Source organism: Coenobita brevimanus, chromosome 40 (genome assembly GCF_032717465.1).
Source record: "Coenobita brevimanus isolate Jiangsu-jjx chromosome 40, ASM3271746v2, whole genome shotgun sequence".
Classification (NCBI taxonomy): domain Eukaryota; kingdom Metazoa; phylum Arthropoda; class Malacostraca; order Decapoda; family Coenobitidae; genus Coenobita; species Coenobita brevimanus.
In genome coordinates this window covers 67,125,450-67,144,900 of record NC_136993.1, presented here as the reverse complement: position 1 = coordinate 67,144,900, position 19,451 = coordinate 67,125,450, and the positions used below count along the sequence as shown (strand labels likewise).

General features: G+C 42.0%; 1 protein-coding gene across 1 annotated transcript in view; it reads left to right on the top strand.

Annotated features, from left to right (window-relative positions):
- LOC145397182 (uncharacterized) overlaps positions 1-19,451 on the top strand; it is a 36,305-nt gene that overhangs the window by 4,846 nt on the left and 12,008 nt on the right. Inside the window, exons 4-12 of the mRNA XM_080270381.1 lie at positions 1,310-1,438; positions 1,949-2,120; positions 3,418-3,494; positions 10,181-10,340; positions 12,019-12,284; positions 13,832-13,969; positions 14,028-14,150; positions 14,804-14,993; positions 15,661-15,791. Coding sequence (XP_080126507.1) covers positions 1,310-1,438; positions 1,949-2,120; positions 3,418-3,494; positions 10,181-10,340; positions 12,019-12,284; positions 13,832-13,969; positions 14,028-14,150; positions 14,804-14,993; positions 15,661-15,791 — 1,386 coding nt within the window. The remainder of the gene's footprint in view (positions 1-1,309; positions 1,439-1,948; positions 2,121-3,417; positions 3,495-10,180; positions 10,341-12,018; positions 12,285-13,831; positions 13,970-14,027; positions 14,151-14,803; positions 14,994-15,660; positions 15,792-19,451) is intronic.

The window sequence follows — 19,451 nt, the reverse complement described above, 5'->3', positions numbered from 1 at the left end:
TAGCCAACAGCCATTACTCCCAGTCCTTCATTTATACAGCAGGTCAACTCTGGAACTGTCTGCCTCTGTCTGTATTTCCTACTACCTGTGATCTCCAGTCTTTCAAACGCAGTGTGTCCAGGCATGCCGACATGAATGGATCTTGAATTTGGCCCTCTTTTGTATTGTTTTTGCTTTTTTCTTGGAAGGAATGGTTTGCGGGTTCCTGGCCTTTGGTTCCTTCTTCCGTGCAAAGAAAAAAAAATGTTTCAGGTTTCAACAACGCTTATCTCTCACAAAGGACATTCCAAACACCGCTGCCCAACATCGTATTCCATATTAGCACCATCCGTATAGATAGATAGATAGATAGATAGATAGGTAGATAGATACAGATAGATAGATATTTATTTATTTACATGTTTAATTATATACATTTAATATTTACTCATCAATCAATGAATTTGTTTATAATGAGTGCCAAGGGAAAAGCAGTAACATGCTCGCCTTGTAATCTTAGCACTATCCTTTGGCGCCATGTCCCTGTTTACAGTGAGTAGCTGCCTGGATGTAAACTGTCTGGCGGGTCGAATTCTGGGTGAAGAAACAACGAGCTTGAATGGATACACACGAACATAAAATACCAGCTGTCTCTCATGAACCCCACCTCATCCCATCACTCCATTTCCATCGTGGGAAGACTTGTTGGGTGCATTCGTGTACAGTATCGTATAGAGGTCCAGTTCTGTCTTACTCTATAAGGGACTGCACACACACACACACACACACACACACACACACACACACACACACACACACACACACAATGAGCAAAATATTACTCTGTTCACGCTTTCAGTGCACTCGGGTGTAAGTAAAATTAACATGTGGTCAAACCTTACAGTAGGAGGCGAGCAGAGACGCCAAGATTAGTAGGCAGTACTGATAACACCTGCATACTGCACTTAGTAATTTTATTCAGCCTGCCTAATTGACGACGAGAGGCTTGGTTTGATAAGACGAGCATGGACGTCAATGGATGTGACACTGTTGATTAAAAATGACTTACGTCCTTATATAATTATATACCCAGATACACACTGACTTGATACATCCAAAGGTTTATCTCGTTGTGCCTGCTTATCGACATCACTGATTAGTTCACAGTTTTTAGTGCCTAATAAACTGTAGTGTATTATTTTCGTTATATGGAATGAAAATTCATGTAGAAAATTAATGTCATAAATGAACGTCGTTTATATAACTTTATACAAGAGGTTTCATTTGATAACTGACCTTGTTCTTATTGATCCATAAACGTGTGGTACAGGAGCAGCTTGTTGGTTCACCTGCCGTACAGCCCTGACGGTGCCCAGGTAGTGAACGTGGCCTCCTGGACCCCCGACAAAGGCCTCCGCTATCTGACACCTCTCACACTCTTCCCGGAGAAATTTATCAAGTACTGTTGCCAATATCAAAGAGAGTATATAATTGTTTCAGCATTTATTCACCACTTTTTCTTCATCAATACATTTATGAAACAAGGAAAGTGAGACAGTTTGCATGCTATGTAGTACAAATTTGGTTTAACTATATTACTGGTTAATACAGTAAACGAGTATATATTGTGTACATGAACAGGATAAACAGGCAACGTTCATCAAATGACTAGAAAGGTACTCATAGAACTGTAAATACACAATCTCTTTTGGTGCATTATTAGCCCTTACATTATGACATTATCTATTTACCTCTTCTGCTACCTACAACCTTATTGTTTCAGCTCAAGAGAATCATCTGGTAATGAAGACGGTAATGAAAACTGTCCTGGTTGGTTCAAAAAGTAAAATCCTTTGCCTATTTAGGTAATACGATAAGTGCAAAGTTTTAGTGAAACCTAAGGCCACTGCACGGACAGAGTTAATGGGTAGGTTTTGTTGTAAAGAGGGAATATGTTAATTTTCTGCAGTTTCCATGGAGCAACAGTGGACATCGCTGTGTTGACGTACGAGCCACACTGGGCAATAAGAGTGACGGGCAACACCACCACCAACACTGGCATCGAGTACAATATGATGATTGCCATTTGTAAGACGCACAACTTCACTTTCCGAAATCTTCCTACTCGAAGTTGGGCAGAGGTTTGTTGATATTGTGCTGAAGGCCTTAGTACATGCTTGTGCGCATGTCACCCTTCTGTCCCTAATGGAAGATATACGAGTTCATGCAGCACTATTCACTACAGTACTTCGGTTCTTCAAATCCTGTGGTTATTTTATAGAACCTCAGTGCAAGTTACCTTATTTCTTGGGGCTCTTCCCTCACACACACAGCCATAGAGCCTTTCACCTGCCATCTTCCATTCTCTCCAGATGTTTTTCCATTTCACAGCTGGGTAAATAGGAGAATTTGAAAAGTTTTGAGGTTATAATTGTCATACTGCCGACAGCAAAACTGGTCAGTTGAGACGGTAAATAAAACTCACACTTGTAGATGAAGAATATAATTACCAAACAGTTTCGGTGGACACTGCCACCATCTTCAGTGGTCAAGATAGAGAGAGTGAGTGACATATTGACAATACAAGGGTTCCTTTTTATGCGTGTGTGTGGAGAAGGGTGGGGTAAAGGTGAGATGGGGTGGGGTGGATTGTAAGCAGGGATTAACCCAAAGGGGAAAGGGGGGGACATTACCAGACAGGTCAGGTGTAATTCCTATCTGACCTCACCTGTGTCGGTGCGGGAAGGGACATTTCCACTAGGGATCTCATTTTAGGATCTAGCTTGTACATGCCTTCACTAAGGTTGAAATTCTCGTGTTTTTGGATACACATGGCTTCAATAATCTTTCTTTTCCGAAAGTCATGACTTTTATACAGTAGATGGCTACCTTGCCAGTCAATTCTGTGGTTGGCTTCACAAACATGGTTAAGGGACGTATTTTGAGTGATGCATCAGGATCAGGGTCTGAATGAAATTTTTCTTATGACTCTATCGGATATGTTTATATGAAGCTAAAGAATGTGGTGAAAGTTTTTGGTATATCAAATAGAGCCAGGATTCCGGGGGCTTGAATGATGAGTGAATGGAAGCGTGACCCATTGTAGTGGGCAAACTTGGGCTGTCTGGACGTTGCAACTCCTCAACCTGCCCTAGGGTGGGAAAGGAGGTCTGGATGATGATGCTTATTCGAAAAAGAAATAATTCAGTATTGACTTGACATTCAAGTATAGGTGGGAAAATACATAGTACATGATGATAATAACAATGATGATATGAACTGGGTTACATTTACTCATTCTGGTACTGAATCGCTTTAAACACTCACGGACAGAAATAACATAAGTAAGAAAAGACGGAAGAAACAATACTGGAATGACCTATAAGTAAAATGCATCGCTACATTTACTCCTGAAGATGCTTCTCCAATGCTTTACAGGTGGAGGATATGGTGGAGGCTCGTCAGATCTTGCTAACGCCTATGGTTTACTCAATTCTCCCTAACAGACTTGAGAGGTAGGTTCACCAAGAGACTTCTATCTATTGCCAGACGCCTTAGTCCCGTAAGGGGTGGCCACAAACAAATCGCTTCCATGTTGGCCATTCCACCACCATGTCATTGCCCTCCCACCAGCTCACCCCCTCCTCTCTCTTATACCTCTCTTCTCCATCCCTTCATCTCATCCTCGGCCTCCTCCTCCTTTCCTCCCCTCCACCTCACTCACATACACTCTCCTCGTTATTCTCTCACTCTCCATTCTCTCCACATGGCCATACCTTCTCAGTGTATTTCTCCTAAAGTTTTCTATCACATCGAGATCCACACCACAATGCTCCTTTCACTTCCTCAGTTGTCAGTCTCTCTCTATGTAACTCCACATGCTATCAAATGACTCATTTCCACTGCTCTCACTCTTGACTTGTGTCCTTCCAACAAGCACCAAGCTTCACTTCCACACGTTAGAGTTGGTATCACAATACTGTCATGTAGTGACTTTTCACTTCCATGCTCACTTCTCTGTTTCTTATCACTGGTTTCAGAAAAGCAGCAACCTTTCTTCCTTGTTGTACCCGTTCAAGCACTTCTTCCTCCAGACTTCCATCCTTACTCACCACACTACTCAAGTATTTAAACGTACTCACATTTTCCATTTCCTCCTCATCCAGCCTCACTGTACATTCACTGACTTCACTTCTCTCGAAGACCATAACTTTACTCTTCCCTACATTCACCTTTAGATTGCATTTCTTACACACTCTCCCAAACTCATCCACCAAACCTTGCAGCTCCCCTTCGTCTTCAGTTAACAACACAGTATCATCTGCAAACAACAGTACAGGGAGTTTTCAAACGCTGCCCTCTCTCATTAGGGCCACTCCAACATCCACTGCCCTACTTTGTACCTCTTTTATAACCCCATCCATGTACAGATTGAACAACCATGGAGACATGACACATCCCTGTTTCAATCCAACATTCACTATCCACACACACTCCAGCCTTAGCACCCTCATACATACTCTTCACGGAATTCAATAACTTCCCATCTACTCCATATATTCTTAATATTTTCCACAATCCTTGTCTATCCACCCTGTCATATGCTTTCTCCAGGTCCATGAAGGCTGCATACAACTTCTTTCAGTTCTCTAGAAACTTTTCCAATAAAGATCTAAATATGAATATCTGATCTACACAACCTCTTCCCTTCCCAAAACCTCCCTGCTCTCTTATTAATTCCTCTGTTATTTCCCTAACTCTGTCAATAAGTATCCTACCATATACTTTTCCTATTACACTAAGAAGACAAAGTCCCCTATGATTACCACACACCATTTTTCCCTTTTTCTTTGTACAGGCGAATAAAAATACCTGCCTTCCAATCCTCCGGGACTCTACCTTCCTCCCAGGCCAATCTGCACATTTTCCATATCCATTCTGCTACTATCTCTCCCCCATGCTTCAACATTTCACCACACACTCCAGTTCCTGAGGCTTTCCCCAATTTAACTTTCTTCCTTGCATCCACTACTTCCATTATACTGATGTCTTTGTCCCTTCTAACCCCCTTTCTCCCAGCAGTGTTTTTCATTAATAGTGAAAAAGTTTGATTCACTGCGGCAAAACAGTCACTGCCGTATGAGCAATAGAATATTTAGTGCTGGAGGCAAAACTGGCTATATTTTATTAAAAAACTAAAAGGTAATGGGAAAGGTAAAATCATAATTTATCAGAGAGATGCTAGGCTATTATGACGGTACAGGGAAATCTGAAGGAGACAACACTAAACAAGAAAGAGCAGACACAGTGCAACATCTGCACCCTCCAACTATCCAATGGCCAAACATTTGACTTTCCCATGTTACCCTGGCTTTTCATCATTTGTTGTCATAATTGCAATACTTTGTTTTGGCCTAACCCTAACCATTACACCAAGTTTCGACGAAATCATACTCAAACTGCTTAACCCCTAAAGCTCGGATGCTGACCATAGCCATTAAAAAACAGGTGTTTGGGGCCGCTCGGATAATGAAAATTGATGCTTTGCGATTCTCACCAGTTTTTGTAGTCCTACCCATTCTCCAAGGTGTCCAGTGCGAGATATAGGTATATAGGAGGGGGTAAGCTACACTGCCAGTCTTCCACGGGAACTGGGACGAGCAGAAACGATGATTTCTGGTTCCACAGAGTCCATTTCACTTGCTGCAATGAGAGGTGGCCTGGTCCATGTCTCCCACTCACACGGAAAGGGTTTGATAGTTCGATTGGGAGAGCTTTAGCGATGGCAGTATCGTCATTATTGAAGGGAGAGACGACGTCGGAGAGCGGGAAGTACTTTACAGCATAAAATGATGTGCCCTGGACCACTCATTACAGTCCCTTAGTCTCCTTCCCATCACATGTCGCCACCGTCTCCCACGACCATATTCTTTGACCCAGCCTGACACTTCACAGGCATGTGGGTAATTGTACACACACACACACACACACACACACACACACACACATATATATATATATATATATATATATATATATATATACCTAGGCTGCTTCCCCCAAGGAAAGGGAGGTAGCCGAGACAGGACGACACACTCTCCATTTACTCATCCATTCAAACACATTCATTCACATCTTAGCCCCAAAGGGGAGAACGGACAGATCCTCACCGCACCACACCGCACAAGGGTCAACTGCGCAATGCAATCAGTGACATCCGCAGCAGGACCCGACAGCAGAACTGGTTTACCCCTGCCACATCATAACAGACCCATCCCCTTACCTGCACCTGACCTGACTAGCTGATCAGACCAAATGCAGGAGAATATCCCCTCAGGGCTGCGTCATCACTTATTCATTCACAATTTCCTTCCATTTATTTTTGTCACGCACAGCCACTCTTACTTGCTCAACAGACATCCCTCTCACATCCAGCGCTCTCTTCACACTGTCCATCCATCCTATTCGTGGTCTTCCTCTCAGCCTTACACCTCTCACATCAGATCTAGTTATCTTTTTCACCAATCGCTCATTATCCATTCTCTCCATATGCCCAAACCATCGCAACACCCTCTGCTCAACTCTACCAGCCATCTCCCGAACAACTCCAGTTCTCCTTCGCACTTCATCATTTCGCACCCGATCCATACGCGTCACTCCACACATACTCCTCAGACACCTCATCTCCATTACATTCAAACTTTTCCTCTCTGCTACACCCATATTCCATGTTTCAGCCCCATATAATGCAGTCGGTACCACAACACCCTCATACAGCCTGCTCTTTACATCCATTCTAAGCGAACGACATTTAAACACTTTTTTCATCCCTCCCAGCACCTTTCCTACTTCATTTATTCTAAACTTCACTTCTGCATCTATTCTTCCATCCACAGCAACATGTGACCCTAGATATTTAAAACAATCTACCTCCTCAAGCAACTCACCATTCAAAACTATATTCATCCCCCTACCATCTATCAACCTCGTACACTTCATCATTTTACTTTTATTCTCATTTACTTTCAAATTCCTCCTTTCACACACCCTTCCAAACTCCTCTACCAACTGTCTCAATCTCTCCTCTGAATCAGTCACCAGTGCAGTATCATCTGCAAACAGCAGCTGCTTCAGATTCCAATCTCCACCATCAACATTTACCAGACTCAGACCACCTAAAACTCTTGCATTCACCTCCCTTACAACACCATCCATGCAAATATTAAACAACCAAGGCGACATCACACATCCCTGTCGCAGCCCCACTCTCACGGGAAACCAATCACTCACAGCATTTCGCACTCTTACACATGCTCTACTATTTACATAAAAACTTTTCACCCTTTTTAGTAACCTACCATCAAGTCCATACAATCTTAAAACAGTCCACAAAGCCTCCCTATCAATTCTATCATACGCTTTCTCTAAATCCATAAATGCCCAAAACACATCCTTGCCTTTCGCTAAATACTTTTCACACACTTGTCTCACAGCAAACACCTGATCAACGCATCCCCTCCCTCTCCTAAAGCCACACTGCTCATCACTAATCACTCCCTCTGTACCCTCTCTAACTCTCATAATTAACACTCTACCATACACCTTACCTACAACACTCAACAGACTTATACCCCTAAAGCTAGTACATTCATACTTATCACCCTTGCCTTTATACAACGGGACCACACACACACACACACACACACACACACACACACACATATATATATATATATATATATATATATATATATATATATATATAGGTGAGGGCTCTCACCATCCACTCACTCGATGAAGTGCTGCTCTCGGGTTTCTGCTCTTTCCTTTCCTCCATCCTTCTTTCCTTCCATCCTCTTCTGTCTTTCTTTACTTCATTCTTTCTTCGTCCTCCTGCCTACGGGTGACTGTACACTCCCTTTTCTGTCTTCCTTTCCTTTATTCTTTCTTTTTCCTTCTGCCTGTGGGTGACTCTGCACTGAGTGACAAGCCAAATGGTTTCATGTACACCAGGAAACCAATTACTACGCTGGGTGGTAACCATATAGCCAAATTTTGGCGACTGGTGGTTTAGTGGGTAATTACGGCGCTCCAATCGGATTTAGCCGGTGAAGGTTTATATCCAAGGGGTGGTTGGGGTTTATTGCTCACGTAATGCCACTCATGGATGAGTGAGGCTGGTCACTCTCATCTTAAATGTCAGGACCAACTTACCTAGCCCCGGGCTCCTACGCTCCTCATGGGGCAACGTAGGAATGGACGATGAATGGATGGATATATATATATATATATATATATATATATATATATATATATATATATATATATATATATCAGACATACGATATTCCCAGAACCCCGACCACCCACAAGCATTGTCTTATATACAGATCACATCGCCATAACTAAAACACACAACACTGCCTGCACACTGCAAAAGGACTTCCTAGACACAATGCACACCTAGGACTAGGCTGTCGACTGGCCCAGGCAAAGCCACCACCTCCTTAATCAAGAGCTGTAAGCATGAGTCCAGGTAGTCCCCCGACATCACACTGATCAATGTATGCGGGCTCGCGGCCTCTGGTTCATTCTTCCTCGCATTAAAAAAAAAAAAAAAAGTACATACATCATTCCCTAAGGTCCTTGGAGTGATATATGACACTACTCATTTTCAAGCACCGTGTACACCACAAGGCAATCAGCAGGTGGTGCACTCCTCTGCTCAATGCACTAAAGCAATTAAAGGAACAAGCTTTAGGTAACAAAGAGAAACATTCTCCTTACGCTGCAAATAATATGTTAGATCAGTGATTTCCACTGCCTGCCTGGCATGGGCTCCCATCCTATCTAATACCCACTACAACATCTTGCAAATCATACAGAACAGCGCCCTATGCATCACCAAGGATTGCACCAAAACCACTCCCACAGCTCACTTACAATCTGTAACTAAAATCCTCCCTGTCAGAGACAGATATGAGGGAGACAGTTCTATTCATCAACCTGCGTCAATACAATACATTCGTCATTACATGACAGACGCAAGACACACACACACACACACACACACACACACACACACACACACACACACACACAAAAAACAATTACCACACAACTATTGTCAAACCCTCTAGAACAGTATCTCACCTCCAGACATTCCAACACAAGCAATGAGGTAGCACCTACATGCTTCATGTGCAGGGCAATACATCTTGACCCTAACACCACACTACGAGCCCCACCCTCCGACATCCACTCATAGGAAGTGTCCTTAAATAGAGATGATCAAGTTCACAAAGCCTGACATCGAGCCGGACATCACCCAGCCCTCGTTGCCACTAGCTCAGATTTGGGTTGGGTAGGACCACACATGACACGTGGCCAGCTTGTAATATTGATCTACACAACCTAACACAAATAATGAAGCACGGCACAGCATATGCTTCACTAAAACACTGCTACAATATCAACGGTACAGGTAACTTATGAAACAACCACTGGGGTGGGTGCATACCTGCGATGGAAGGGGCTACTCGATCAGACCGACTGGGGTTGAGCAACAGCACCAGCGATTCTGGATTGTATAAAAATTACATCAAGCTCCAGTACAAAACACACTTTTTTACACAGATTTACAACAAAGCCTGAAAGTGACAAAACTATCTACATTGTGGCAGTGTACTGTAATTAGGCTTACTTTACTCATTCCTAACATGTTTCTTATATTATGTTCCGTCAGTATATTAACAACACAGTTAGAGAAGTAGCAATGTCAGAAGGTAAACACACATTTCCTCTCAAAACATTAAGGGGTAAGTGGGTATAGGTGGCCTGATGTGGATGCTAATCCTGATTAGTTAGTCATTCTCTTTTACCAAAACTAGAGCCATCAAGTATAAAATAGTGGTACAATGCCTGAATATGTAAGCAGGCATTTCTAGCAGCACTGCCCTCTTCCCTGATATGTATGTTCATTCACCGAGACACAAGAGTGAATATAAGTGACATCTAACTCCTCCTGCTTTAGAGTTGAAGTACCTGACGAAACAGAATAATGTCTTGATAACAAAAAGATGTCGTCAGTGTTTCATTTACCTTTATTATTGCTTTAAACTGCATGTATCAGAAAAGAGACAACACACAATCGAATGGTCTGATCCTCTGGTTTAATTTTGGTTTATGATATTTATTGCAGGTGGGATTACACCATTGTCTATGCACAGAGTGGGTTATATTTCACGATGGCTACTCCACTCATACCCCCCAACTTGCTAAGCTTCTACTATCCTCTCAGTGGTCAAGTATGGATAGCTGTTCTGACCTCCACATTTGTTGTCTGCATCTTACTTGTGAAGGTAAGAGATAACCATTGCCTAATATTACATAAGCCATTATTGTTTCCCTTTGCAGTACAGAAATACGGCATGTATAGTGCTATTATCCTCAGAATGTTCAGGTGTGTGTTGTAGCCTTGGCTTCTACTAAGGCCATCTGGATTCTGCTTGTTGCAGTATGAATGAAGCTTGTGTGTTGCACTGGACATGGGTACTTTGTTCTTTGTCATCCACGGGATCTAATTCATCCAACAAGTACTTCACATAGATTTCGAAATATGCGCTATAGACAGTTAATAACACAGCCACATCTTTCACATTAAGGCATTGCTTCCACATACTTCCGCGCAGTTAAACACAAACTTCCTTATCAGCGTACACTCTGCCGTCTGATCGCGAACACACTGCATACTGCTTAACCATCCACGCTTCCCTAAAACGATTGCCGGCACACAGCCACACACACATATTAACATTTATATATATATATATATATATATATATATATATATATATATATATATATATATATATATATATATATATATATATATATATATATATATATATATATATATATATATATATAATGTTTGGCTCTTGTCGTCCCAAACATTTAGAGTAGGAGACAGCACTACGCCCTGAAAGCATCCATATGATGAGAAATTCTTGGTAAACACTGAGGTAGTCCAGGTCTGTTCATAATGCATGATCACTGTTTGATGGATTTTACCGCTAGATCGCAACACACTGATAGAAGGCATTTTCATCACAGGATTGTAATATTTCTTGGCAATGTATGTCGCACAATCTAATATACTGTAACTCAACCATATGTCTGTCCTCTGTGTAGCACAACCGAAACTCCAAAAAGACTTGCAATGAAACTTGACAGGATGACTGTGATTTTTCTCACAGATGATCCCATTTAGAGTTCATGTCGATTGAAGTTTTCTAAAGGGGTGTTTTTCCCTCGATAGTTGTCTCCATTGGCTTTAAATTACCTGGAATGCATCTAGAGAGAGGTGTCCAGCACTGAAGCAGCCATTCGTTGGATCTGAGCAGCGGCAGGCATGGTTGGAAAGCAGCCCTCATTTGAAAAGGAAAGTATCACACAAAATCATGTTTTCCTCAATAAACTGTATATCAGTGTCATCGATGTACATTTCTGCATACGCAAAAACTATTCCAAGTACATAAATTTTTTGAGCCCGTCGTGTATGATGGAAACAACTCCTGGTTATGGTGGGAAAACATGAATTTCTAACTAAATATAAGAGAACATTCCGGCATCATTGGTACCGGTGCTATGTTGTGTATTCAGCTGCGTAAATATTCCATCCAGGTATGTTATGCTGTTTATCTGATTTGCTTGCATCTGAAGGAACAAGGCCAGTCACGCAACTCGTCGTAGATCCATGAAATTCAGATTCCCCATATATTCAGTTATGTTTACTGTAGTTGCAAGATGGCTGAAACTGAACCCGTGTACTGTAGCTGCAGACGACCAAGATTCACTGGCGAAGTCTGACAGCTGTCCGTAGAAGCAAGTGTGCAAGGGCGTGATAGTGCCAATGAGCACTTCCAGTTAACTACTGAAACATCGCAATAACAAAAGTACTGCAGATGAAATATTTGTTCATGCCAAATAACCTTCTGTACCAACAACGCATGTTTTGAGAAATCTCTTGGTATACAGATTACAGGCAGCAAGATGTGGAGGTCACGTCATGGTCGGCTGAGCACTGGGTCGGTGGTGCTGGAGGCGGTGGGCAGCCTGCTGGGCCAGGGACTCTATGGCCGCCTCTCAACCAGCCACTCAAACCACACACTGGTCGGCACCTGGCTGCTCTTCGGTGTGGTGGTGGGCACAGCATATCGCAGCAGCCTGATTGCCTCCCTCACCCTCCCCTGGCTGCCATCCAGACCAGAGACAGTTGAGGAGCTCGTCAAAGCCATAGATAAGTAAGATATGGGCCGGTACAGAGAAGTAAACTTGTATTTCTAGTGTATTTATAAAATAATATTGCTGACACAGTATTAAGATAATACTGGAGAAGGTAATGAGGAGTGATTCAATTATACTACAGTATATATAGCTGTTTTCAGAAATTTGTGCAAGATATTCTGTTAGGAAATTAAACAATTTATTAAAGAAAAATGATGGATTATCAGCTATTATCACTGCTTGCCAGCCAAAAGGTTTCCATCTGTTGTTCAGTTGAAGCTATTGATTATGGAAACTGATCTGCCACATCTTATATACTGCCGAAACTTTTTTTTTCCCTTCACCTTGAGCTCTCATTTCCCCCAGTTGTAATAAGACCGACTTACAATCTTCTACATATCTAGCCCCTTATATTCAAGAAAACACCTCAGTTCATCTCTTCCTCTCTCTCTCTTCTTTCAATCAGTCCCAGTCACACTAAATACGTTCATTTGTCTTTGTCTCCAGTGCAAAAGCTAGCAAACAGCCTTAAATATTTCATATCTACAACTGTTCAAATCTGGAAGTTACTGTGGATACGTAGTTAAAATATCTCCAGTCATATATCATTAACTGACGGCGGTATTGCTGACCAGAATGTACAACTGGTAGAAGATTCACTGATTGCAAGTTTACCAGAAAACAGAAGTATTAGGCTGATAATGTATCTCTGTACACTTCAACACAAGGTTTTGCCATTAAATACCAAACCATCCAAGAAATGCAGGACCATTTGAACACACTTTTAGGCGAACTGGAAAGGTTGTGTTCCAATTCAACAGTAATACAGAGAATTTTTAATAGTCAGCACAATTGGGAGTAAGTAAAGAGCATACATGTATATCGTTACAAAGTGCCAGTAAAGCAGCAACCACACTGAAGTGAATTTTGAGGACTCAAGTACAGGAACATAAAAGCAAGTTGAGTTGCTGCATTTTTATACACAACCATCACCTACTGTTTCAAAATGTATAAAGAGACAGTAGGAGATAATTATTAGCTACAACGGGCTGGCCAAGTGGACGATCTGGTGGGGTGACCAGGGGGATGGGTGGGTGGCTGGGTAATAGGAAAGTAGGTCCATGGGAGACACAGGTCCATGGGGAACAGATCCCTCAGGAAGTGGACCCAAGGAAGAACATACATTCAGTGGATTAAATGGGACCCCGGGTGTCTTCTTCTGCAGGGGTAATGGTAATCCAGCAGCCCAGGCAACAAACATAGATTTACAAACATAGATTTACCCAGGCAGCACCAGGTATCTCCGCTACCTATGCTAGTGGCTTATATGCATATCAACATTTAATAAATTTTTATATTACCTTTTCATCCAAAGAAAGATAATGTGTGTGTTCCTGATACATTCAGATGTAGAAGGGGCATCTGGCTGCATATTTTTATAATTAAAAAAGACTGTTCTAGTTCAAACTACCAACTGCATAATAATTGTCTGGAGATAAAAATAAAATACTTCAATGACATTTCTGTGTCTATGTGTTTAATTTTTGTATTTTTTCCCCAACAGCATTACAGTGGAAGGATACGGCATATATTATAAGGAGTTCTTTGCAGTCTCCGAAGTCCCCACCTACCGGGCTCTGGCAAGACTGATGCACCTAGGAGTGAGTCTGCTGGACGGGCTTCACGCTGCAGTTAAAACAAAGTACTTAAGCTAGTTTTTATTCTTACTGATACCTAATGAAACTCTACTTCAATTACAGGTGGCAATATGGAGGCAGTGAGCTGTACCGAGATGTGTACAAAGTGTGGCATTACCATATAGAGGTCAACAGGGGAAAAGTATTCTGCGATCTTCGTAAAGTTTACTCAGTACCTGTCGTTATGTAAAGCTCTTCCATAACAAAAACTAGCCCAATCCACCCTTAATTTTTTTACCAAATAATATTCCGTAAAATTTCGCATATTTTGACAAATGACATGGCTATTGCTAGAATGCAGGGATCCCGTCCCATCATGTCTTGTTTGAAAGACAAATGATCGTAAAGATAATTACCCGACGACTTCTTGTCGAATTATCTCCACGTTTCACAGATACAACGAAAAGCCGAAAAGAACATGAGAAAAAATCATATATCGTCAGTCATAACGGAACATTACGGCAACTGCTAAAGGCGCGTTCTTCCTCGCTGTTTGACGAATTACCAGGCATAAGAAGTTTTTGGAAATCCGTTGATTAGGTCTGAAGGATTTCAGCAAATAGTCGACTAAAAAAAAAAAAAGAAAAGAAACAGGTAAAGCTCAGGGCATCTTCACACCCGGAAGCCTGGGGTCCACAGGGAAGTTGATTTAACGTACAGTGTAGAAAACATCCTGTTGATTGTAGTGATATTTGAAACCCATCCATCCATCCATCCATACAGGCGCGCGCGGGCTCGTTGTGTGTGTGTGTGTGTGTGTGTGTGTGTGTGTGTGTGTGTGTGAACTGTGGACAGAAATATCAGCAGTCCAAGTGACGCTAACTCTATTATCGTGACAGAAAACAAGCTCACTTCGACACCGAGCTGAACCTTCGTGTCACAGTGTCCAAGCACTTCACTCGCTTAGACGGCACCTCCCTCCTGTACCTCGGAAAGGAGAATATGTTTAAGCTCCTGTGGGGCTGGCCCATCACACACGATGCACCGTATAAGCCTGCAGTGGACGGCGTTATGAGGTATCTGGTGGAAGTAAGTACAGAATAACTATGATTTACTCCCTGTTGAGTTCCATAAAACCGATTAATTATTGTAAGGCTAACAACACACCATGACCTGCATCTCTTGTTTATAATTTACGTATATTTTATTCATTTATACTTTAGTGAAGGGGATGGTGAAGGCCTGTTCAGTTCTCCAGTAGGGAAAATCTAAATTAAGTGTTATATATCCGTCTGCAGACAGTAAAAGGTGTTATATTCGTCATCGTACTTATGTGGTGAAGCTTTAACAATAACACCTTCTTACCTGAACCACATCAAACTGAAGGGGAGAAATGGCTGGTGCTTTGCGAGAATGTCATACTATTAATTAAACTCGTTCATTTCACCCATATATATCTTCTTGACTCCTGTTAGAACAATGCATTCAGTAGTACTAATCAGATCGGGCTAATTTGTTTTAAATCCAGTGGGTTGTTGAAATTCTAGTCACACAATGTCTGGAAGGGAAGAACAACTAGTCCCTTTCGTCTTATTTTGCTCTGCATGGCCTAGTCAAGGGTCCTTACGCTGCTGTTGAATCAACAGAGAACTGCATGCTGAATGGATTGATTCGTTTTATTAACAAGTTTAACTGTTTAAATTGCGTTCCTTACCCTGGCACGTTTAACTTGTCCTACATATGATATTGTTCTCAGGCTGGTTTGTATGAGCAATGGAAGAAGGAAGAACTGGCAGCCGCTGCGCGAGACCAACGCATCAAACAGCGAGAGGAGCTGAGGACTCTCCAGCAGAAGGGAAAGATGGAAAAGGACAGTCAACACACAAAGTTTAGGAGTCTGACGCTTCTTCATATTCTGGGCCCACTGTTGCTACTCCTACTGGGTCTCTGTCTCGGAGGAATGAGCTTTTTGGTGGAGAAGTTTCTGATACCCCGACCACCTAACCCTTAACTCCTTCAGTATGATGAAGTGAGTTTGTAGTCATTATTTTATACCTCCAGATAATTTCACCTAAGAAACAAATGTAACTTCGGCAGGTTAATCATAGTTACATCTGTTTCCGTCACTTCGACTAGTCTATCCCGGCATTGATACACAAAACATAAAACAGAAGACAGGCCACAGATTCAAGAGAACTTACTCTTTCAATTGGCAGTTACCAAAATAGTTATTCATCAAAGGATCAGTTTACAGTGAGGGTTTTATTTCTCCGGCACATGAGCCTGAAGATCAATAAAATCGCTTGACAGTTGCAGGAATAAAATATAACAGACATCATCGTGCTGCAGTTTTAATTCCTTTGATCCAAAAAAAGTTGTTATTTCTTCAAACCCCAGACGATTTTATTTAGCTTCCGAGATTTTCCTTGCTTGATATTCAGATCTTATGTTCATATCATCACCAGAATGCACTCGTTACCTTTATCATCTAGTACTAGCAGCAGTGAAGTGGCAGTATTAGGCTACCAAGTGTTCAGGTATCCTTGTAAGGTTTACCTAAATTGTGTCTACACGGCTTAACACACTGAGATGCAATTTATTCCATACAAAAGGCAGTTTAACTTCTATTTTTTTACTTCCGTTATTTATTAATTATTTATTTATTTATTTTTAGGGTGACTAACAGATACAATGCTTTGCTTTTCGTGAGATCAGTTCAGTAGCCCTGCACGAGGTCGATGTGCCAAGGAAACAAAACAAGACCCGTACATGAAGCAGTGCGGCAAATGTCAAAGCACCTTTCTGTTAGCGATATAGTTGCCAGGATACACACTAACACCATCCTTTATGCCGCTGATGCAAGATTAATATCAACATATACTGTATATTTTGCATCACTGAGAAATTGCAGGATATCTACTGGCAATGCCCAGAAACCTAGAAGGGAGATGTGGTAATTGTGTAGGACGATGTGGTATTGATGTAGGAAGATGTGGTAATCGTGTAGGAAGATGTGGTAATCATGTAGGAAGATGTGGTAATCGTGTAGGACGAGGTGGTATTCGTGTAGGAAGATGTGGTAATTGTGTAGGAAGATGTGGTAATCATGTAGGAAGATGTGGTAATCATGTAGGAAGATGTGGTAATCGTGTAGGAAGATGTGGTAATCATGTAGGAAGATGTGGTAATCATGTAGGAAGATGTGGTAATCATATAGGAAGATGTGGTAATCATGTAGGAAGATGTGGTAATCATGTAGGAAGATGTGGTAATCATATGGGAAGATGTGGTAAGAAATCTTTAAAGCAAATTGCAATACTATCCTAAATCATTGCTTAGACTCTCTACAGCATGAGAGTCAGTACCCTCACACGCGCAGGGGTAGTTTAACAAAGTGATTATACCTCGTGGACGTTTATCAGATCCTGTTTTATGCTGTCTCTCTCGCACTGGAATGTCTATCGTAACTTCCATCACACAGGACTACCCTTACCACGCACAGTCACAACCACAACCACACCACCACCACAGACTTTACCATGTACCACATCACCACCATTACATTTTGTAGAGCTACACTCACCACTCAGTCACAATCACAACCACACCACAAACTCTACCATCTACCGCGTCACCACCACATCCAAAAACATCACCACAGCCACACCGCATAACAAACAGTTATCACTATGACTTATCACAATTACAGACGGAAACATCACCACAAGCACTTTTCATCATTCTCACCTATACACTGGACCCACAACTAATATTATTATTCTTATCCTATTCACCTTCGTTGTTAATTTGTGTCCATGAATACAGACGGAAAATTGAGTGTGATGAATACAGGATGAAAAGGTATATGGGAAGAGAAAGGGTGTACGCAGCGAGGCTTGGTGTGGGAAAAGATGGGAAGGAAACATGAGGATTAATCTGTGCAATGGAGAGATGGAATGTAGGTATGGAAAAGGAGGTGCGGAAATATAGAGAGTAGTGAAGGCAGGTGAGGAAAATGTGTGTGTGTGTGTGTGTGAGAGAGAGAGAGAGAGAGAGAGAGAGAGAGAGAGAGAGAGAGAGAGAGAGAGAGAACCTCCCCGACATGTGCTTGCATACCCTTCCCACCATCAGCTTTTCTATTTTTTCTTCCTTTCCCAGTCTCCTCTCCCCTCCCTCCTTCCTACCCTCATCTTAGCATAATCGTATAAACAACAATTCGTCCCTGTTAATGACTGAGGCGGGTCCAAGACGAGTAGTTATTGTTTTGGCTTTAGGACTTTAGGATGAAGACAATTTCAATATTGTTTTTAACACTATACAGCACTCCAAGATCATAACACATCTCATTATTGCTTTCTCGCCTCCACCAGACATAAAAACTGAATTAAGGAAGCTGCCCCATTGCAAGGGAAGTACTATTTCGCCACAGCAGCAGAGTTTGCTACTGTACTAGCTAAGACCGGCATCTCTCCTAATGGTTATACTTTCACCTCTGCCCTGTAGCCTTGACATTTCATCGATATTTCACAACGCATCATCCCAGCCAAAACCACACCCATATAGACTAACACGCACAACAAATACCATCGCTACCACCATAGTAGATTATCATATCCCGACTATACTGCCCAACACTTTCATTCATATCCCAGCCTCCCATCAGTGTTACTAAATCATAATCCCTCAACTAAGTACCACCACACAGGACAATCACTCACGTTTAACACAACTGCAATACCAGAAGCGACCATAACACCGTCACTCATCACGAGAATATCCAACACTGCCACACCACCATCACAACCACCACAACACAGTCACAGTGACCACCGCTCACTGCAACCACAACCATTCCCACAACAACCACCATCATCGTCACATTCATGTACTCCTAAATACGCACACCTATATCTCCTCCTCGTCCTCCTCGTCACTTTCATTATTATTATTATTATTATTATGTGGGTGAAAGCGAAAATTGAACTAGAGTTGTGGGTGTTTGTGAGTGCATATGGGCCTGGTAGTGAAAGGGATGAAGAAGAGTGGGAGTCTTTCTGGAATGATGATGATGAGTGTCTGCAGAGTTTTGGAGCGAATGTGAATGTGGTAATGATGGGAGATCTGAATGCTAGAGTGGGAAATGTAGCAGTTGAAGGTGTAGTTGGTATGCATGGTGTGCCAGGAAGAAATGTAAATGGGGAACGAATGATAGGGATGTGTGTTGAGCGAGAGATGGTGATTGGAAATACCCTGTTTGAGAAGAAAGATATTTATAAGTATACATGGGTGAGACAGGAGGGTGGAAGGGTTGTTGATGGAGCTTTGATGGACTATGTGGTTGTGTCTAGGAATGTAATAGGAAGATTGTTGGATGTGAGAGTTCTGAGAGGGGAGGGTGGAGGTATGTCTGACCACTACCTGGTGGAGGGAAAGTTAAGAGTAGGTAAGAGATGGGTGAGAGCTAGGAGGGTTAGGTGTGGCAGGGAGGTTTTGAAAGTGAGTGAGTTGGATAAAAGAGAGAAAATGATAGAGTATCATGAGAAATTG